This window comes from Haliotis rubra, unplaced genomic scaffold, assembly GCF_003918875.1.
Source record: "Haliotis rubra isolate DU_JTF1 unplaced genomic scaffold, ASM391887v1 Scf483, whole genome shotgun sequence".
NCBI lineage: Eukaryota > Metazoa > Mollusca > Gastropoda > Lepetellida > Haliotidae > Haliotis > Haliotis rubra.
In genome coordinates, this window is record NW_025767172.1 from 328,522 (window position 1) to 352,337 (window position 23,816).

General features: G+C 38.3%; 1 protein-coding gene across 1 annotated transcript; it reads left to right on the top strand.

Annotated features, from left to right (window-relative positions):
• LOC124291145 (serum paraoxonase/arylesterase 1-like) lies at positions 1–15,716 on the top strand. Its single transcript, XM_046728067.1, has 10 exons — positions 1–52; positions 6,874–6,945; positions 7,983–8,053; positions 9,768–9,823; positions 10,395–10,590; positions 10,800–10,929; positions 11,700–11,900; positions 12,070–12,151; positions 13,512–13,646; positions 14,457–15,716. Exons 2-10 carry the CDS (start codon positions 6,881–6,883, stop codon positions 14,625–14,627), a joined length of 1,107 nt encoding a protein of 368 aa, XP_046584023.1. The 5' UTR covers positions 1–52; positions 6,874–6,880; the 3' UTR covers positions 14,628–15,716.
• The last annotated feature ends 8,100 nt before the right edge of the window (positions 15,717–23,816 follow it).

Genomic DNA, 23,816 nt, shown 5'->3' on the forward strand with positions numbered 1-23,816 from the left:
TTTGTTGTTGTGCAGCCGAAGTCTTATCTCACTGTTCAACTGGGCAGAGAAGGTAACCTCTATAGCGACCAGAACTGACGTTTGTCGTTCAGACGTTGTGATATGTAGACTACAGTTTTCTGCATTGAACATTGGCTCTGTTCGATATATATTCTCCACTGAATATTGCTTCTTTTCAGTAGAGACATAATTTCACTTAAAATTCTTCATCCGCTCTGCTGTTGGGACAGGACTCTGCATAAACTAACCGCTCTAGTGCATGCTGGCGATGCACTTACACATTTAGTAACAATGCTGTTTGCCAGGACTGTATTGTTGCAAAGGCTACAGCTGTCGCTTCACTGATCGCTAATGTTAACGATCCACCGGTAGCTGAGAGCTGTGATGGGGTTCTACAGTCAAGACACGCGATAAGGGGTAGAATGTGTTGACGGTAAGACCATAGGCTATGGCGGCCACTGGCTGCTCAGCAGTTTCCATGTTGGTCCAAAGTAGCACTTGACACACCTACGTTAGGGCTAGTCCAGCATATAACTAGACGACTTTGCAACATAACAAGGTGTGCTCGATGTAGGCCTAGGCTGGAATACGAGTTTATTCATATGAACTACGTTAGGGCCTGATCAAAACTTGCTATGACTGATATATCAGTATATATACAACTGAACCCAGGATAAATTTGTTTCTTCTGTATGTGTATTCATGTTGCACCCTTAATTGCATTCGTCACCACTCGCCCCTTTCCATAAACTCCAAGAAGACTCGCATTCGTCACCACTCACCCCTTTCCGTAACCTCCAAGAACGCGCGCAAATGAGTGCGATGCTTTGATAAAAATAATCCCGAGTACTTAAATTGTTTATGGCATTATGTAATTTATTTTAAAAATCATGAAAATTATATATCGTCATATTGAAAGTACAAAGAACGTAGCTAACAAGATTTTGTTGCCTATTATGAAGTTTTTAATAAGAATCATGTGAATGATGGTGTGAGATTCAAATACACGCATGTGCGTTTGTTGACATCACTGCTTTCATGGGTCCAACTGAGTGTATTTCTGACGATCTAATGGCTTGTTATGGAGATTGTACATGCGCCTCGACGACGAATTGTAGGAAATGTTATTATAATCGCTACGAGTTTCAAAACAATAATATCGTATTTGTATGTAACTAATCAACCTTAATCTTTAACATTGGGCTTATATTTCACATCTGTGGGGATATTTTAGTCTGACTGTTTTTTGGTCATTCATATTTTTTTCAGCAAATTCATTTAAAATTCCACCAGGTGTGTGACAGTAGGTTACACAAATGTTCAGTTTGAGAAATATTTTAAAGTCATTTTTGAGTATCTGCTTTGGGATTTAATGTAGCTGAAAAAATACTATTTTATTTGTACATTCAATAAAACAATTCCCATTTATGATTATTAAACCCTATTTAGAAAATGAACATAATTGGAAATATAAGGTGAACAGCTGGTAATAATTACATTAGAATATGTCTTTAACAAATATGTTTTTCTCCTTCTTTTAGTTGTATCAAAGAGGTCTAATTCTTTAAAATAAATAAGTGAAAAATACCCAAAAATAACAACCTAGCAATACAATGTACAGGTGCTTCGGTGATATTAACAAACATTGAAATCAAACAGGGATAGAGTTATCGTTCTTGTTTAAAGTAGTTCTGATGTTCATGCGCCAATATAAAATCCTTCCAGAGGGGCATGAGTCGCTATTCGGCTTGTCCTGGAATAACACGAGTTGGTCACGAATGGAAGACTCGTCCCTGTCTCGATGCTTGTTATGTGCGAAAATACGACAAACCAATCAGAACGCGCATAATGAAGGCGGTGCTTGGATAAAAATAATCCCAAATACTTAAACCATTTATGACATTATGTCATTGTTTAAAAAATCTTGAAAAATATGTATCATCATGTTGAAAGTACAAGGAATGTAGGTAACATGATTGTTTTGGCTCTCATGTAGTTTTTAGTAAGGATATTGCCATGGAAGGTGAGAGATTCAAATCCACGCACGTGCGTTTGTTGATATAATGGCTATCAATGGTCCAACTGAGCGTATTTCTGATGATCTTGGGCTTGTTGTGGTGACTGTACGTGCGCTTCCAACAGTTTTAGGTAATGTAATTATAAATCGCTTCGAGTTTCAAAAATTATCATATCTGTATGTAACTAATCAACGTTAATCTTTAAAGGTCACATGCAACGTAAAACACAACTTTGCAGATTCTGATACCTTTCGGTATGGACATACCGAAACAAATCGTCAAAAATGCAAATTCAACTTATAAAGTTGAAATATAACGCGATGAAAAAAAACGCGCGAAATCGGAGTTCAAACGTTTCACTAATTTTCCCCAGAAAAGTCTGGGGAAAACGGGTTTCAACAGCTGGGCTGCGCTCATAGCACGTGCGCAGTGAAATAGGTTTGTGCAACTTGGAAGCGGGTTGTCCGGTGAATACTCGGTGAAGGCTTTGGTGTGAGCTATTTTTCTAATGTTTTGTTGATATCTCACAGGCGCGAGCTTTTTATATGTTATGACAGTAAATTAACTGTTTATATAATTTCATTTGTCAATTTCACCACACGTTCTTCTTACCGAGTCACTTTCTCAGTTCGATACTTAAAAGCAATGCCATTATTTAGCGTTGACAGAATTTCTAACTGTGATATAGATATGTCGTTGTCACAGACAAAACTCAATGTCTTGTTTTATTGACACCTATGTGTCTGCCTGCCTGTCTGCTAATGACAATATTCAATACACAGCTGCTATCACTGACCACATGCAATTTGAACTTAACACCAATCAGGCTGTACACCATAAACAAAATGCATTGATTTATGGCCTCTTTATGAGAGAGTTCGGTCTCTGTCACATTATGTAATTACACAGACAGGCAGGTGTGATACTTGAACACATGACATTTTATGATGTCTGTTGATTGCAAAATGTTATACACAAAAAATGAGCATGTATTTACAAAACCCAACATCTCTATATATACACACACAATGAGCTGCGAGGGCGGCATCTGCAAATGAACCAGCCGTTACACTTGAGTGCACACCCACCCGCTCTGACTGGGTTCGGTATCCCGGCTGCTTCGTTTCGAAGGAGGTAAACCAAAGTACAAAATATTGCACTTTTGATCTGCGATTATACGCTTATAATTGTGTTTTAATTATGTTTGATTTTTTGGTTGCATGTGACCTTTAACATTGGGCATATATTTCACATCTGTGGGAATAGGTTAGTGTGACTTTTTGGGGTCATTCATATATTTTTCAGCAAATTCATTTAAAATTCCTCTTGGGGTATGACAGCAACATTACATGAATGTTCAGTTTGAGAAATATCTTAAAGACAATTTTGAGTTTCTGCTTTGGGATTTAATTTAGCTGAAGTTTTAATACTCTTGTTTGCATATTCAATAAAACAAATCCCATTTGTGACTATTAAACCCTATTTAGAAATGTAATTGGAAATATAAGGTGAACAGCTGGTAATAATTACGTTAGAATATGTCTTAAACAAATATGTCTTTTCTCCTTCTTTTAGTTGTATCAAAGATGTTTAATTCCTTAAAATGAAGAAGCAAAAACCAAAACAGCAATACAATGTACAGGTGCTTCGGTGATATTAAGTACCAGTGGAATCAAACAGGGATAGAGTTATCGTTCCTGTTTGAAGTAGTTCCGATGTACATACGCCAATGTGAAATCCTTCCAGAGGGGCTCGAGTCGCTGTTCGGCTTGTCCCGGAATAACAAGAGTTGGTCACGAATGCCTTAATTGCTGAAGGTTTTGTCTGTATAGCTATTGCATGTATGTAACTGTGAAGATCCGGGTTAGAATTGATCTTCCGTAACACTTGCTTGTTGTAAGAGGCAACTAACCGGATCGGGGTTGGGCTCACTGGCTTGGTTGACACATGTCATCGGTTCCCAGTTGTGTAGATCTATGCTCATGCAGTTGATCACTGGATTCTGTTCCAGACTCGATTATTTACAGACTGCCACCATATGGCTGGAATATTGCTGAGTGCGGCAAGAAATTAAACTCATTCACTCACATGTATGTATCCCCAGTATGTGTCAGTATACAAAAATGTGCCCAAAACAAAGTAAAAATATAGAAAACTACCCAGTACCGGAATGAGTTTATATTCCGCAAAAATTTTACCAAAGTTGTTTGTAGTTGTAGTACCGGTGTCGACAACAGCCCCTTCAGCCTTACTGTAATATGTACACTTCACTGAATATTGAATGGTACACAACCGTTAATGAAAGTTTATGCTTACAATTTTATCAGTGTACAGTATCTATTACAGCACTAGTGACTAACAGAGCTAGCATTCCTGTCTAGACTTATCATGGCATAGTGAAATAGATACACTTTGTTATGCTGGACCTGTAAATCTGATATATTTTTATTTCAAAAGCTAGTTCATTTTCACCCGTTTTCACAAGATTTAATAAACTTTCAGGACAATAAGGGGGTTGCGCACCCCTGCATCCCCTATCTGATGCTAAGTCATTGCTGAGTCAGAGTGCATGGTGTAATGCTAAGTCACTGCTGAGTCAGAGCGTGTTGTGTAATGCTAAGTGAGTAAGTCATTGCTGAATCAGAGTGCATGGTGTAATGCTAAGTCATTGCTGAGCCAGAGTGCACGGTGTAATGCTAAGTCATTGCTGAGTCAGAGTGCATGGTGTAATGCTAAGTCACTGCTGAGTCAGAGCGTGTTGTGTAATGCTAAGTGAGTAAGTCATTGCTGAATCAGAGTGCATGGTGTAATGCTAAGTCATTGCTGAGCCAGAGTGCATGGTGTAATGCTAAGTCATTGCTGAGACAGAGTGCATGGTGTAATGCTAAGTCATTGCTGAGTCAGAGTGCATGGTGTAATGGTAAGTCATTGCTGAATCAGAGTGCATGGTGTAATGCTAAGTCATTGCTGAGCCAGAGTGCACGGTGTAATGCCAAGTCCTTGCTGAGTCAGAGCGCATGGTGTAATGCTAAGTCATTGCTGAGTCAGAGTGCATGGTGTAATGCTAAGTCATTGCTGAGCCAGAGTGCATGGTGTAATGCTAAGTCATTGCTGAGACAGAGTGCATGGTGTAATGCTAAGTCCTTGCTGAGTCAGAGTGCATGGTGTAATGCTAAGTCATTGCTGATTCAGAGTGCATGGTGTAATACTAAGTCCTTGCTGAGCCAGGGCGTGTTGTGTAATGCTAAGTCATTGCTGAGTGAGAGGTATTATGCTAAGTACTTACAAGAGGGTGCATAATAACACATAGTCATTACTTATCTGAAGGGTGTGGTGAAAAACCAAGATATCACTAAGTTGGAGTGTGTGGTGTCAAAACAAATAAAAATCATAACTTTGCCAAAATGTCTGGTGTTATACCAAGTCGGGGTATTCTCGGGATGTGGACACCCTGTGTCGTGTAAAAACAAAGTCCAGAAAAAAGTGTCCACTTTGTGCGAATGGGTTACTGAGCTAATTAACGCCAGACAATAGACAGAGTGTGTGATTGCAAGACTTCGGGCAATACTAGATTGTGAAATTACAAGGAAACGAAACAAGTTTCTTTTTTTTAAATTTTAATAAAAAAGACTCTGTGTCGGCAAACACAATGACGCTGATGTCCCCACGGTCCAATCTGACTACCTCTGTGACCTTGTTCCTAAATTTGTCTCTGAATACAGTCAATATAATCTCTGTAATAAATCTAAGCTGGAAACAATAAATTGTAGGACGAAAATATATGAACAATCGTTCCAACCTGACACAATTACAATTTGGAATTAATTACCTGATAATTTCGTATTCACTAATTCAATCGGTGAATTCAAATCTCTGCTTAAAAATGATGAATCAAATAATTATCTAGATCTGAATTATGGCACTCGATTCTGTCAGATCGTACACTGTCGACTTAAGCTGGGCTGTAGTGATTTGAATGTGGATGAAGTAAATAGACACATTTGTAACAACCCTGAATGTGCTTGTGAATACCACAATGAAGATACTGTTCATTATCTTTTTACATATAAGTTATACACTGCTATTAGAAATAATACCTACTTCTATGTAAATGGCCACAATCTCCAAACTGTGTTATACGGAATACCTCCGGCAAACAACGATGTCAATAAGAACATAATAGAGTCCCTGCATCAATACATCTTTAAGCCTAAACAATTTGATAAATTATTCTAGACTAATATATGTAAACAATCAATGAAGTGTAACTGCAGGCTCAAGGTTTATAAGCATCTACAATGCACATATATGATTTAATTTGTCGTTTTGTGTATCCAGTTCTTGTGTATTTTGTTTAAATGATGTATGTACTGGTGAGGTATGGATATAAGCAAAGTTCTGCTCGTTTACCAAACCAGATTCTTCAGGAATAAAAATATGTTTAAATCAAACAATTTCTGAGTGAACTCACTCACCTATCAGTCACACGCTTACCAGAGTGAACAGAGTTCACGAAACCTTAACAATTCTGGATAACAGTTCACATTTTAACACTTCCCAATCAGTTAATCCCTTACAAAAACAACCGAGGACATCAAAGGTGCACCGTCTGTCCACGTCCTGCGAATGCAAAATTTCAGGTTGTCCACGACCTGAGAATGAACCACCAAGTCATCATGCTTGAGCGTGCATCCCCATCTACACATTTTAATACCTGTATATAGTGACCAGTCAAGCAGCCCACTCACCAACTAATATATCTAGAAAATGACGACCAGTCATTAAACCTCTTGATCTATATATATGTATATAGTCATTCCTTCAGTCATTCTCAGTTATCAGAAATATGTTTCAGATTCAAGATGTACGTAAAGATAATAGTCATCAGCTTGCTTGTGTTGCTGTTTCAACATTGTGTCAAGATATAGTGAGTATTTCTTCTTTATCTTTCTGCATCATATTATCTCTATGAATATGGTAACCATGTCCTCCAAGGTCCAAAGTTTCCTTTTATTCTATTTTCTGGCGCTGGCACTGTGTAATAAGTTCTTGACTCCTGAAGGACACACTTCAGAATCTTTTATTTAGCATCAATACTTGTGGTGATGTTTATTAAATGAAACCATATATACACATGGAAAATGATGAAAATACAAGCATACTCAAACAATTATTTATGCACTGTAATGACAAGAAGGAAGGGAAGGTACACTGGTATTGTATTTGCTTGTATTTATAAGGACAATTACCTGATGTGAGGCAAGGGTTTTGGTACTGAGGGTGATATGGATGTACATCTAATCATAAATTCATGAAGACCGAGCAGTCTTCCAACTGCTGAACATTCCAAACATGATAACACAGAGATGGATTCCCAGGGTTTTACGGGACGCAAAATATTGGCTCCTGTACACAGGACAATTAAGAATGGATGCAAGTAATATCAACTGCAAGTACCACTGGAGACAATAATAAAGTCACAATGATGGAAAAATGGAAATTAATAAGATTGAAGAATGTACTGATTATTTATTGATGCATAGTTCAAACTAAAACAATCTTCGGACTGTCGTTGTTCTTTCCTCATCCTCGATGCATCAAGCCCCAAGCCGTGGATGCATCCAGGGTATAGTGGAGAGTAATCGTGATCGTAACGTATACCCTGGAGATAATGGAGGGTGTTTGTTCCCCAGCTTTGGTTCAAACAGGGAAATCACTGACTGTAAAAAGCAGAGAACATCACACAAATGTTTTAGTCTTTAACATTGGTACCATAGTCAGCCTCATATGCTTTACTGCTTCAGACTCCCATTACTTCTTAATGAACATCTCAGGGTTTGGCAAATGTAGAACCTAAATTGATCCTGGAGGTCTCCATGAATGAAAAATGGCCATAGTGAAATTCTGACATTTATTGCAATGTTGTTTATGTTGTTTGTTTGTTGCTTATGTTGTTTATTTCAGTTTCCTGATGGGGTTTACCAAGCATGTATTCAACCATTACCCGGGCCGTTGTCATCAAGTTGAAGGAATGGGTATGGGTTAATGTTTCACCATGTGGTATTTTCTTGATCAAACTCTGTGAGATAATGAGTGACCTGAGTTTTACATCACTTTAAACAGTATTCCACAATATCTTGGATGAGTACCCCAGATATGGGCTTCACATGCTGACCCATTTGGGAAACTGAACCAGTTCCTTATGTGTCTAGAGGGAAGACTTCAACCGCTATGCTACCCCTTTGCCTTGTAAGAACTGTGAAGGGATGGTTGGGTAACCAAGTGGTTAAGCACTCACTCGTCACGCAGGAGAACCCGGTTCTATTTCTGACACTGGTTTACTGTGAGAAACCAATTTCTGGTGTCCCCAGCTGCGATATTGATAGAATATTGCTAAAAGCAGCATAAAACCTTACCCACTTCCTCTGATCTCAAAATTGTAACAAAGGAACTTGTTTACTGCCCGGTATGAAGTCATACACGTAAATTAAATGAAATGTTAAGGACACCGTTCTGGACACCCCACAAAGCCAGGGTGTCATTGTACAAAACAACCTTAGCACTACGACAGTAGTAAGTCTGTGTTAAAGTATGGGAGTTACAATCACCTTAGCACTACGACTGTCGTAAGTCTGTGTTAAAGTATGGGAGTTACAATCACCTTAGCACTACGACTGTCGTAAGTCTGTGTTAAAGTATGGGAGTTACAATCACCTTAGCACTACGACTGTCGTAAGTCTGTGTTAAAGTATGGGAGTTACAATCACCTTAGTGCTACGACAGTCGTAAGTCTGTGTTAAAGTATGGGAGTTACGATCAACTTAGTGCTACGGCAGTCGTAAGTCTGTGTTAAAGTATGGGAGTTACAATCACCTTAGCACTACGACTGTCATAAGTCTGTGTTAAAGTATGGGAGTTACAATCACCTTAGCGCTACGACTGTCATAAGTCTGTGTTAAAGTATGGGAGTTACAATCACCTTAGCTACGACTGTCGTAAGTCTGTGTTAAAGTATGGGAGTTACGATCAACTTAGTGCTACAGCAGTCATAAGTCTGTGTTAAAGTATGGGAGTTACGATCAACTTAGTGCTACAGCAGTCATAAGTCTGTGTTAAAGTATGGGAGTTACAATCACCTTAGCACTACAGCTGTCGTAAGTCTGTGTTAAAGTATGGGAGTTACAATCACCTTAGCGCTACGACTGTCATAAGTCAATGTTAAAGTATGGGAGTTACAATCACCTTAGCACTATGACAGAGTCGTAAGTCTGTGTTAAGGTATGGTAGTTACAATCACCTTAGCACTACGACAGTAGTAAGTCTATGTTAAGGTATGGGAGTTATGATTAACTTAGCCTAAAGTTTGCTTTGTACAGTGCGCTAAATAACCACCGGCCCGTTAGCCCATGGCTAGGAAAAATCCATTTGGGTCGGTAAATCTCCAGTCACTGGCCAGACTAGCGAATTTTCATGTGTCATCTTGTAAATATATCACGCTCTCCAAGTTGTTAAGTTTTAAGACACTTTTAAATCATGCAAGATTATAACCTGATACAAATGTTCATCAAATTAGTAGCTTAATGATGAAACCTCTGTCAAAATTTGGACAAGATAATTCTATTTTGGGCTAGTACCTTTCAGGCACAGCTAGCCCAACTGGACAGCTAAATTTGGAAACTATTTGGCACACTGTACTCAGATCAGTAATCTTTTCATCCACAAGCCGATGACTTTTCCTATTCTTTGTAGGTTTTGGATCGGAAAACATGCATATGTTGCCGAATGGGATGACATTCATTACATCAGTAAGTTTGTAAGTAGTTGTACATCCTGACCTGCCCAACCTTAATTATCTCACAAACGGCAGACAAGAGCATTCATTTGAATTCAAAATTTCTATTTCATGTTGGTGAGTTCATAAAGAGGTTAACCCATACAGAATGGTGACTTGTATTTAGTTGAAAACAGGAGAGAAAGAGTCATGAATATTATTTTTCACCCATGAAGGTCCGGGTTAGAATGAACCTTCAGTAACCTATGCTTGTCGAAGAGGCGACTAACAGGATTGGGTAGTCAGGCTCGCTGACTTGGTTGACACATGTCATCGGTTCCCAATTGTGCAGATCGATGCTCATGCTGTTGATCACTGGATTGTCTGGTCCAGACTGGATTATTTACAGACCGCCGCCATATAGCTGGAATATTGCTGAGTGAGGCGTAAAACTAAACTCACTCACTCACTCACTGGATATTTTTCCCCTCTTCTCAATGTATTCTTGGATATCATGGGTAGTTATTAGGAGGGAGTGTATAAGTGTGTGCCTCTCTACAGCAGTGCATGTCTTTGGCTGATTCATCATAATCTTATGTTTGCAGGGATTTCGGGTAAATGAAAACCCATCAAACTATGATAAGTTTTATAAACAAAACAACATCAAGGGGAGGATCTACTTGTTCAACATGAAGAACCCGAGGAAGGTGGTGCAGGAGATGACGCTGACGTCCACGGAGAATTTTGACAAGGACAGGCTCCAGCCCCATGGCATCAGTGCTTGGGAGGACAAGGATACAGGTGAGTTTAGGGTGTCGCAAGGATGCAAGGAGTTTTGGATGTCGTGTTGATGTACAGGATATAAACTCCAGCTTCATGGCATCAGAGCAATTGAGGACAAGAGATGGGGTGAGATTAAGGTGTCCTTATTCTGTATCCATGACAAAACTTTATTACAGTACATATCCGTTTGACATTGACGACAAAACATCAAATTGATTTCTTTTCAGGCGCAGTGTACCTATTTGTTGTCAACCACGAAAAGGACGGACAGGAGAAGATCGAGAAATTCCAGGTGTCATTTGAGAAACTTGCACTGCAGCATGTGAAATCCTACTACGGTGATCCAACTCTGAAACAGTAAGTAGCATTTTCTGAATACATGAGACATCTTAACAGTCATCAGGTAGCTATGGCTACCATAAACTTTCCTTAGAGTTATTTTTCTTATTATTGGTATCAATTTCTGATAGATTATCTTGTAGCAAATTGATATCTGTGGCTATTTATACTGGACAAAACATATTAGGGATCATGAAGTTTTTCGACCATTCCAAATTTGTAAATCGGCACACAGTGAAGAGATTCCGAGAGAAGAACAATGACACCTCCTTTCATCCATATTTAATGACAAATCTCAATTTAATCCATTTGTGATTCGCGAACATGGCATAAAACATTATCAAGCAGATTGAACCCAGTGAACAGCTGGTTGAAAGAAGGATTGAAACGTACCAAAAGTCACATAAATAATGAGTATGGCCACCATACACCCTAATAACAGCTTGGCATCTCCGTTGCATGCTTGTAATGAGATTCACGATGCTCTGTTGTGGGAGATTGTTCCACTCTTGTCTGAGTGCATTCTCAAGGTCATCCAGAGTCTGTGCTTGATTTGGAAGCTCTGAAAACTGATGTTGTAGCTGATCCCACACACATTCAATGGGATTAAGATCCAGAGACAGAGCTGACCACAACAGGCAACACCAGTAATGGGCTTCACATATTGTTCCCATGAGGGGAATCGTACCTTGGTCTTCGGCGTGACAAGGGGACGGTTTGACCACTAGGCTACCCCACCCCCAGTAGTGGTCACTGAAACAATCTCAATCATGTTGATCTTCTTCCAGGGTGAATGATGTTGTGGCCACCAGTGAAGACAGCTTCTACTACACCAACTACCTGACAACTTCCAGTCACTTAAAACGGATGTTTGAAACCCTTGCCTTGATGCCCTGGGCGGATGTGGGTTACTTCGATGGTACAGCATATCGTATAGTGGCTGATGGAATCATTATGGCTAACGGTGTACAGTTATCCAGAGATGGAAGGTGAGGACGCCTTTGTTGTTGTTAAAGGAATCTTCAAATTTACAAATGCTAATTAGCCTCCAGTTAAGGAGGGACCCAGGTCGTGCCCTTTTTTGGAAGGCTTCTCATTTTGTGTTTTGTTACATCTATTTTGTTATATCAGTCATCTATGTTTCTCTTAATGTTGCAGATTTGTCTATGTTGCTGCCAGTATGGGACATGAGTTGAGGATCTACGAGAGAAGAAATGATAACTCTATACACCTGAGAGAGGTAAGCTGAACCAAAGGATTGGTTGAGACAAAATACTTCACTTGTACTCAGACATATGCCTTGTATTGTAAAGGACAACACATGTTAAAAAGCTGACAAATAAATATTAGACAAAGAACATTGATGAAGGAATGGTCCAAGGGCTCTGTTCCACAGAACGATCATAGCCCTATGAGACGGTAAGTCTGTGTTTAAGAATGGGAGTCATGATACTAAGGTGGCTTTGTGGAACGGGCCCCAGATGTGACAGAAGTAGGTGGAATTTGATTGGTCAGATGTATGGATCAGATCCACCTGTCAGGTACCCTGGAAGATCCGGGTTAGAATTGATCTTCAGTAAACCATGCTTGTTGTAAGAGGCGACTAATGGGATTGGTTGGTCAGGCTTGCTGACTTGGTTGACACATGTCATAGGTTCCCAGTTGTGCAGGTCGATGCTCATGCTGTTGATCACTGGATTGTCTGATCCAGACTCGATCATTTACAGACCACCGCCAATATTGCTGAGTGCGGCATAAAACTAAACTCACTCACTCACTCACTCACCCGTCAGGTTGTGGTCACTGGCAGCACATCAGACCATTATTGATTCCTTTCAGTGTAAGCCTCTGTTAGCCACCATTTACTAAAAAAAAAAATGGGTTTACTCTGTGACAACAGTAATAGGAAAGCTTGAATGTAACCAAACCTGATATAGCTTTCTGTGCCAGTATTCAATATTCTGGTGTTTTGTTTTTGATTTATACAGGGGCGGTGGGGTAGCCTAATGGTTAAAGCGTTGACTCGTCACGCCGAAGACCCAGGTTCGCATCCCCACATGGGTACAATGTGTGAAGCCCATTTCTGGTGTCCCCCGCCGTGATGTTGCTGGAATAATGCTAAAAGCGGCGTAAAACCAAACTCAGTCAAGAGTCGATTTATAAAGTACTGCTGGGGTGCATAGTTGTGTTCAGACAATGTCCACAACTGACTATAAAATGTTTTCATTTATGCAAATAATGATTTTAAAGTATGTAGTCAGTATGGTGGATTTTTTTGGTATATGTCATAATAAAACTTTAAATAATGAGCCACTCCCTGATCTCGTAAAATATCGCATGCAATGAAGGCTCCCTGAGCACATGTGTTTTACGTCCGCCATGATACGAGTCGCCAGAGTGTCCTGATCAGCATGTACCTGTCAAAATGAACAATGAAGATTAAACTATGTGAATTGGAAGCCTGTCATGTTATCACAGTATCAATGCAATAGGCTTCAGTATTTTCATATTTCGTCTCATTTCATACTGAAAATGTAGGTAAAATTTGTTACCGCCAGTAAATGTGTTTTTAATATGAAATGTTATTTATGTTTTGCCAGATCTATCCCCTTCACGCAGCACCTGACAACGTTATCGTTGATCCTGTCTCAGGTGACCTCTACATCGGGCTACATCCCATTGGTTACCAGGCCATGGCTTACCTTGACGACCCTTCTGTCAGGTCACCGTCACAGGTAATAACATGGTTGGATCAGGTCAAGTTAGCTGTATATGTGGGGGAGCCTGTATGCAGGTAGTGAATGTCCCCAGTACCTCCAACTAATATTGTTAGGTAGAAGTGGTCTCATGTACCCCGACTTTTATTGTTAGGTAGAAGGAGTCCTGAGTACTTCTGACTTTTATTGCTAGGTACAAAAGGCGTCAGTGCCAGATTGTTAGATAGAAGAGATCCCCAGTCCCAATGACTTTTACTGTTAGGTAGAATAGGTCCCCAGTACCATAGACTTTTACTGTAAGGTAGAATAGGTCCCCAGTACCATTGACTTTTATTGTTAGGTAGAATAGGTCCCCAGTTCCATAGACTTTTATCGTAAGGTAGAATAGGCCCCCTGTATCATTGACTTTTATTGTTAGGCAGAATAGGTCCCCAGTACCATTGACTTTATTTGTTAGGTAGAATAGGTCCCCAGTACCATTGACTTTTACTGTAAGGTAGAATAGGTCCCCAGTACCATTGACTTTTATTGTTAGGTAGAATAGGTCCCCAGTACCATTGACTTTTATTGTTAGGTACAATAGGTCCCCAGTACCATTGACTTTTATTGTTAGGTAGAATAGGTCCCCAGTACCATTGACTAAGGCTAGGTAGAATCAGTCCCCCTGACTTGCTTCTTATGTTTTCAGCATTGAAAATGTCAATGATGTCAATCACTGGATTGTCTAGTGTAGACTCGATTATTTACTCAACTATTATCATATACCTGGAATATTGTCGAGTTTGACATTCAACAACAAACACGACAAACCTGTCTTCTTTCTTTCAGGTCCTGCAGATAAAACTGAAGGATGGATCTGTATCTTCTGTGACAGAATTGTTCACTGATGACGGAAACCTGATATCTGCGTCAACTGTTGCAACTGTTTACAACAAGAAGATGCTGATTGGCTCCATACTTGACAAGCTTGTATATTGTGATGTCGATGTGCCGCTCTAGATTTAGTAATTCCTAAACATGGCTGAGTTAATTCCAGTATTATTTTTTCTCTAATCCTTGAAAAGGTTTTAAACTCATAAGCTGTAGTTTGAAAGGAAAAGTAAATGAGCAATGTAAATACTGGAGAAATTGTAAGAAAAAGTGATTTTTCACTAGACATACTGAACAATATTCTGAGGGTGGTCTGTTTTTGTGGCTTGAGAGCTTTATTTTGTTGGAATGGGTTTTTCAATCACTGCTTTAGGACATACAATTTATTTGACAATTTATTATTCAGGATAAACAGTTATTTCAGGACACAATTATTTCCAGATTTCCAGCAGTATTTTATAAAATTCTTTAAAATCCCCTTAAATACCCTATTCTGTTCCTTGTAGTGGAACAGTATTTACGGGTAACTGTTAATATGGTGATAGAAACACAGAAATATGTATAGTCATAGTTGGATTAACTAACTAAGAAGCATTAATCATTATCCACTGGAAATTCAAGATGGTCGTCATTTTTCCAAGATGGCTGCCAATTTTCCTTGCAAGAGTCCATATTCGTAATTGTTAATGACTTCTTTTCTTATTTTCTGTGTACATTTTCTACTTGCTATTATGCTGCATCTAATTATGGTCCTGATTATTCTAAGAATCCGACTCAAGAGCTTTAATTCTTTCAAAATCCACTCAGTTTCATTTGTCAGAGTGGCCATCATATCCCCTACCACAAAGCTCAAAATGTAAATGACTTGCAAATCATGACATTCCTCCACTTTCAGTATTGTAGTGGTATCATGTCTTGTCTAGTTCTACCATGACTCTTGTCTAATTCTACAAAAGAGTAGAATAAAACTTCTTATCATATAAATTCATATTTGATTTTTAATTCCTTATTTATACATATGTTAGTGTACATTTTTGTGCATGTGTACAACAACGACTAGTTAGAATGCACACCTAATTCATTGGTTCATTATACCTGTGTATGAAATAAGCCAAAACCCAGCCACACATCAGGGTGGGTAACTTCAAAATGTTTTCAGCCCCAAATGGATTTAACCAGACTAGACAATCCAAAGAAATTTACTCAGATGTATGGAACATGTTGACTAAACTTTTACCAAACCATCGGGCTGGCTAGCTGTAAATTGAGACCGTCTGTCAGAAATCTAGCCCATCTCGGGCAGTCCAACGGGCCTTATTTCATACACTGATTATACGTGCCAGTTTTTAAATCATGAATGTTAAAAATGTTACAGATATTTAATGCTATATAAAAAATGCATGACATTTTTATCTGAATTATACAAAAGTAAACATGTAATACATGCATATTTGTGCAGCATATTCACTATGTGTAGTACATGTGTTCTCTGTCATCAGTATGGCATACTGAATATGAAAGGCATAGTTTTCTGGTTGCAGGATCATTTTGAATGATTATATTAATTCAGATTGCATTTCACATCTGATTGTGAAATGGATGTGTTTGCAAGAGTTTATCAGATAAAAGGCATATCTGTGTTATCACCGGATTATTTTCATTAATCTTTAATTCAGACTGTATTTCAGAACTGATTGTGAGAAAGATGTGTTTCCGAGATTTTACCCACATCGTGGCTTTTTCTTTTTTAAGTCTCTTTTTGTCATTCTGACTAAACCTGGGATGATGCATAGTGAACATGGCTTTAACGTTTACAATGTCCACATGCATTTTATGATACAATTTTCATGTTCTGATATTATTATGTTATTGCATTATCCTCTGCGTGGATCCAAAGTAAGAAAATATGACTGACATAGCATAGGCGGATCCAGAAGGGGTGTGCAGTAGTGTGCAACCCTCTTTTGTCCTGAAAGTTTATTAAATGACCATTGAAACTCTCGTAAAAATGTGTTAAAATGAACTGTGCACCCCCCTTTTTTCAAAAAGCTGTATCAGCCCCTGCAAAGGGTTTGGTTGATCACTGTAGCACTTTAAAGTGGGGTAATGCTCGTTTTATCAATCACTGCTTTGTCCAGTCAGATCTTGATTTATTTACCAACCTTTGTCTCAAATTAGATAGCGTGGTCTTGGGCAACATGAGGGAAAACTAATGCTCATGTTATATTCACTTCTTTCACTGTAGGTTTTATGTGTGAAATGCCCCTGTGTCTTGGATTGAAACTTAACTGGAATGGGCTTTATGTGGTGTCTGAGCCTCTGTGCGTGTCTGTAATACCTGGTAATACCAGCCTTTTTTCCAAGCGAATCATTTAGGTATATATTTCAAGGGTTGAGTTTCAGGGGTTTTCCAATGTTGGTACTTTTAACAGATAGCAAATTATAAATACTGAAAATACAAGTTTACCTCCATTTTACCATGACAGAATTATACACAAACTCTTCAGTGTTGGCAATGGATATTAAGTGAAGCATCATGGTTGTGAAGAATCGTTCTGATATAAATTTTTGAAACCAATCCTCGTACAATTGACCTCCCAGTATCAGAAGTAGAGAATTTGGTCAGGAGTGCTTTGTATACATAATGATGCAGTAGAATTATGTTCTAAAAGAAGTGTTTTCATATTGGTTGTACGTCCCTATACAAATGTTTTTATTAATCAGCAAATAACAGCAGTTTTTCTGTTGTGTCTGTTCTTGTTTTTAACTACCTATGCATGGTTGTTAGAGGTAACCAAATTGATCTGATGATCATGCTAGGTGACTTCATGACACCATGTAAGTGCACCATGACAATGTGGATCATCGCTCATAATATCGACCACTGGCTGGTCAAGACTTGATTACTTACATGTATCTGGTATGTCGCCAAGTTCAGCAGTAAACAATAAACATGCACACTATTGCTATCCTAGAGTTGCTAACCATGTCAGATGGATACAATATATTCACAGAATGGCCTCCATTCTGTAGCAGGCTGCTTGACTCTCATCCTCAGTAACTAGCTCCTAGGGCATGTAGACTGTATAAAGATCAAGGTGTAACCATGGTATACAGAAGTTTAGGTACCTGTCATGGTGGATCCAGGAATTTTGAAAGGAGGGGGTTCGGGGGGTTTGACAAATCAGACATTCAGATTTTAATGTATGCAAGTTGCAAGAATGGTTAAAAATGCTTACATGGTCCGGAGTCTTAAGTGCAGAGGATGCACTGTATCAATCTGTTTTGGGGACCCTCGTGTGACAACTTGTCTACCATGTGTGCTTATTCACTGCAAGACTTAAGGAGTTTGCATACCCTACCCCCAACCCCGATTCCCACCCATTTTCCTGGGTCCACTGCTAAGTGAGTGAGTGAGTGAGTTGGGTTTTATGCCACTTTTAGCAATATTCCAGCAATATCACGGCGGGAACGCCAGAAATGGCCTTCACGCAATGTACCCATGTGGTTAATCGAACCCAGGCCTTTGGCATGACAAGTGAACGCTTAACTACTGGGCTACCCCGTCCGCTTCTGAAGGGTTCATATAAGTCAAGCTGCTCCCAAAGTTAAATATTATTCAGGTAAGTGTAGTTAGGATCATGCCAACCTTGAAATCCTCCTATTGCACCTTCTGTTCAAATCATGAAGGGGTTGTGGAACAGCCTAGTGGTTAAACACCAGGATCTGTCCTTGCATGGGTACAATGTGTGAAGCCCATTTCTGTTATAACCCATTGTTATAGTACTGGTGTATTGTGGTGTTAAATTGACTCACGTTCTCAAATCATGTCACATCTCCTGTATATCTGCTTAATGACACTGCCGCTGAACAATTGTTTGAAGTGAATGTGATCAAGTAATAATATTTGTGCCCACTTCTATTAATAATTCTCTGTGATTTGTTTATTTACAGTTTTTTATTTCCATGAGTGAGTTGCTTTGTGCCTGCTTCAGATTACATTTTAAGACTGCTTTAGTTTACATTTTAGCTGCTATTGTAATAACCAGGTGAGTTTGAGAGCCATGGAACTAAGCTCGACTTGTACGATAATTTCTCTTAATCTTTTGTAATAAAAGGATCAAATCTTCTTTGTTATTCATGAATGCTTTTGTGGGTATAACAACCAAACCTTTCTGCTGTTCAATTCTCCCAATGGTTACCCAGGTAAATGGTTTAAACATATTTATTCATTTACTCATGATGGGATTGGCAAACAAGCATAAAAACATGCTTATATCAATGCCGCTCCCTAACAATGATACAAGAGTATTAACAATAATAATAGTGACGTACACATGAGCTGGGTGAAAAACATAATGTGAATCTACAAGGAACAATATTGATGATATAATGTGTTACAATTTGCAAACATTCGTTGAAGGCAAATAAACTAGAAGCTGTTGTGATATCAGTTTAACAGATCAAATCCTGGTAACAGGTAAATTGTAGTCTTTTTCTGATGTTGGTCAATACCTGGTACTTTTAACAGATGGGAAATCATAAATACTGAAAATACAGGTTTATCTCCATGACGCAATTAAACACAAACTCTTTAGTGTTGGCAATGGATATTAGGTGAAGCATCATGGTTGTCTTTTTCTTGTGAAACGATGTGGCTTCATTGTTTGTGTGCCATCATACCTTGAAGGCATGGGATGATGTATATAATATCAACCACTGTTTTTTTGGCTAAGGCTTGATTGTGTATTGGATGTCCTGTTGGAATGTAGCTGACTGCATTGCAAACTCCCAGTATTCATGACCACAGATACTGGAGGGTCGTTTTATTATTTTATTTATGCGTCAAAAACAGTCATACATCATAGGACATCATAGTGCCTTTTCTCTGAAAAGATCCTTTTTCTGCCTAAGACTACCAAGGATCTTGAATGGTTGTAACATACACCTAACCTTCGGTTGCAGGACACTCAAACTGTTGGAGGGTGAACTTTATTTAAAATGATTGGCAATGGACATTAGTATTGTCCTGTAACAGATTTACACTAAGTGCAACACTTTACCGTACCTATCCTGCATGGAGAATACCAGAATATCTTTGAACTAAGTACAACATTTTCCCGTACCTATCCTGCATATGGTGTACTAGAATATCTTTACCATAAGTGCAACACTTTTCCGTACCTGTAATGTATAAAGTAATATAATATCTTTACACTAATTTCAACATTTACCATACCTATCCTGCATATAGTAGCCTATAAAAGTTTTATTTCAAGTGCAACATATTACCGTAACTATCCTGCATATAGTAGCCTATAAAAGTTTTATTTCAAGTATATTAGCCTATACCCGTCACCCTATCCTGCATATAGTAGCCTATAAAAGTTTTATTTCAAGTGCAACATTTTACCGTACCTATCCTGCATATAGTAGCCTATAAAAGTTTTATTTCAAGTGCAACATATTACCGTACCTATCCTGCATATAGTAGCCTATAAAAGTTTTATTTCAAGTGCAACATATTACCGTAACTATCCTGCATATAGTAGCCTATAAAAGTTTTATTTCAAGTGCAACATTTACCGTACCTATCCTGCATATAGTAGCCTATAAAAGTTTTATTTCAAGTGTGCAACATTTACCGTACCTATAAAAATTTCTATCCTGCATATAGTAGCCTATAAAAGTTTTATTTCAAGTGCAACATATTACCGTAACTATCCTGCATATAGTAGCCTATAAAAGTTTTATTTCAAGTGCAACATATTACCGTAACTATCCTGCATATAGTAGCCTATAAAAGTTTTATTTCAAGTGCAACATATTACCGTAACTATCCTGCATATAGTAGCCTATAAAAGTTTTATTTCAAGTGCAACATTTACCGTACCTATCCTGCATATAGTAGCCTATAAAAGTTTTATTTCAAGTGCAACATTTACCGTACCTATCCTGCATATAGTAGCCTATAAAAGTTTTATTTCAAGTGCAACATATTACCGTAACTATCCTGCATATAGTAGCCTATAAAAGTTTTATTTCAAGTGCAACATATTACCGTAACTATCCTGCATATAGTAGCCTATAAAAGTTTTATTTCAAGTGCAACATTTACGTATTTACCATATAACTATGCCATATTACCGTAACTATCCTGCATATAGTAGCCTATAAAAGTTTTATTTCAAGTGCAACATATTACCGTAACTATCCTGCATATAGTAGCCTATAAAAGTTTTATTTCAAGTGCAACATATTACCGTAACTATCCTGCATATAGTAGCCTATAAAAGTTTTATTTCAAGTGCAACATTTACCGTACCTATCCTGCATATAGTAGCCTATAAAAGTTTTATTTCAAGTGCAACATATTACCGTAACTATCCTGCATATAGTAGCCTATAAAAGTTTTATTTCAAGTGCAACATTTACCGTACCTATCCTGCATACAGTAGCCTATAAAAGTTTTATTTCAAGTGCAACATATTACCGTAACTATCCTGCATACAGTATCATATAAACTCTTTACACTTAGTACAACACTTTACCGTACTTATCCTGCATTCCTATGTCTCTATCTGTCAATATATTAATATACCCATTAGAAGCTTCACATTAAGTTAAGTCTTTTCTCGCCATAACATGCATGCAGTATCCAGAAGTAACTTAACACTTGAGTATTACCAGAAAGAGTAAATCTTGTAACGTTTCTAATAGGCGACCAGTGATAGAACAAAGTCTATTTATGACAAAGTTCAGATGTGTACTCTTATGCTTTGTGTTGTGTTCTTATTTCCTTCACAGCATTCTTTGCCTGCTTGTCTTGAGGGGTTCCTGACCGGGTTACATCTTCTTATTATTGACAACACCACATCGAAGTGTAAAATAGATTTTCTGCTTCAACAAAAAAAACACACAAAAACATAAGTGGCAAAACCTGTCTGTGTTTAATTCAACAATATATGTTTCAGAACATGCTTACCCTTGTGTTATACCCAAACAGTTATAAGTAGACAATTTACCCTTCACAAGGTGTGTGCATGTGTATGCGTATGTGACCTAGACGAAACTGAGCTAGATAAAAACAACGTTGTGTTTCTCTCTTCGAACAATAGCTGATGTATATCATTGTGTGTCAACCTGCACGAGAGTATAAACTGATGCGGGTCTGGGAAAGACGTTGTTTATGCTATCATATGACAGGTTTATAATAAGTACAACTCTTTACCGTCCCTACCCTGCATGTCGTACACTAGAATATCTTTACGCTAAGTACAACACTTTACCGTCCCTATCCTGCATATCGTACACTAGAATATATTTACGCTCAAGTACAACACTTTACCGTCCCTATCCTGCATATCGTACACTACAATATCTTTACACTAAGTACAGCACTTTACCGTCCCTATCCTGCATATCGTACACTAGAATATCTTTACAATATGTACAACAAATACCGTACCTGTCTTGCATATATTATTCTATAACATCTTCAAAATAATAACAGCACTTTACCGTGCCTATCCTGCATATAGTATACTAGAATACCTTTACAATAGGAGCAGCACTTTACCGTGCCTATCCTGTTTGTAGTATACTAGAATACCTTTACAATAGGAGCAGCACTTTACCGTGCCTATCCTGTTTGTAGTATACGAGAATACCTTTACAATAGGAGCAACACTTTACCGTGCCTATCCTGTTTGTAGTATACGAGAATATCTTTACAATAGGAGCAACACTTTACCGTCCCTATCCTGTTTGTAGTATACTAGAATACCTTTACAATAGGAGCAGCACTTTACCGTCCCTATCCTGTTTGTAGTATACGAGAATACCTTTACAATAGGAGCAGCACTTTACCGTGCCTATCCTGTTTGTAGTATACGAGAATACCTTTACAAAAGGAGCAGCATTTTACCGTGCCTATCCTGTTTGTAGTATACTAGAATACCTTTACAATAGGAGTAACACTTTACCGTGCCTGTCCTGTTTGTAGTATTCGAGAATACCTTTACAATAGGAGCAGCACTTTACCGTGCCTATCCTGTTTGTAGTATACTAGAATATCTTCACAATAGGAGCAGCACTTTACCGTACCTATCCTGCATATAGTATACTAGAATACCTTTACAATAGGAGCAGCACTTTACCGTGCCTATCCTGTTTGTAGTATACTAGAATATCTTCACAATAGGAGCAGCACTTTACCGTGCCTATCCTGTTTGTAGTATACGAGAATATCTTCACAATAGGAGCAGCACTTTACCGTGCCTATCCTGTTTGTTGTATACGAGAATATCTTCACAATAGGAGCAGCACTTTACCGTGCCTATCCTGTATGTAGTATACGAGAATACCTTTACAATAGGAGCAACACTTTACCGTGCCTATCCTGTATGTAGTATACGAGAATATCTTTACAATAGGAGCAACACTTTACCGTGCCTATCCTGTATGTAGTATACGAGAATACCTTTACAATAGGAGCAACACTTTACCGTGCCTATCCTGTATGTAGTATACGAGAATATCTTTACAATAGGAGCAACACTTTACCGTGCCTATCCTGTATGTAGTATACGAGAATACCTTTACAATAGGAGCAGCACTTTACCGTACCTATCCTGTATGTAGTATACGAGAATATCTTTACAATAGGAGCAACACTTTACCGTGCCTATCCTGCATATAGTATACTAGAATACCTTTACAATAGGAGCAACACTTTACCGTGCCTATCCTGCATATAGTATACTAGAATACCTTTACAATAGGAGCAGCACTTTACCGTGCCTATCCTGTTTGTAGTATTCGAGAATACCTTTACAATAGGAGCAACACTTTACCGTACCTATCCTGCATATAGTATACGAGAATATCTTTACAATAGGAGCAACACTTTACCGTGCCTGTCCTGTTTGTAGTATACTAGAATATCTTTACAATAGGAGCAGCACTTTACCGTACCTATCCTGTTTGTAGTATACGAGAATACCTTTACAGTAGGAGCAGCACTTTACCATACCTATCCTGCATATAGTATACGAGAATATCTTTACAGTAGGAGCAACACTTTACCGTCCCTATCCTGCATATAGTATACTAGAATACCTTTACAATAGGAGCAGCACTTTACCGTACCTATCCTGTATGTAGTATACGAGAATATCTTTACAATAGGAGCAACACTTTACCGTCCCTATCCTGCATATAGTATACGAGAATATCTTTACAATAGGAGCAGCACTTTACCGTGCCTATCCTGTTTGTAGTATTCGAGAATACCTTTACAATAGGAGCAGCACTTTA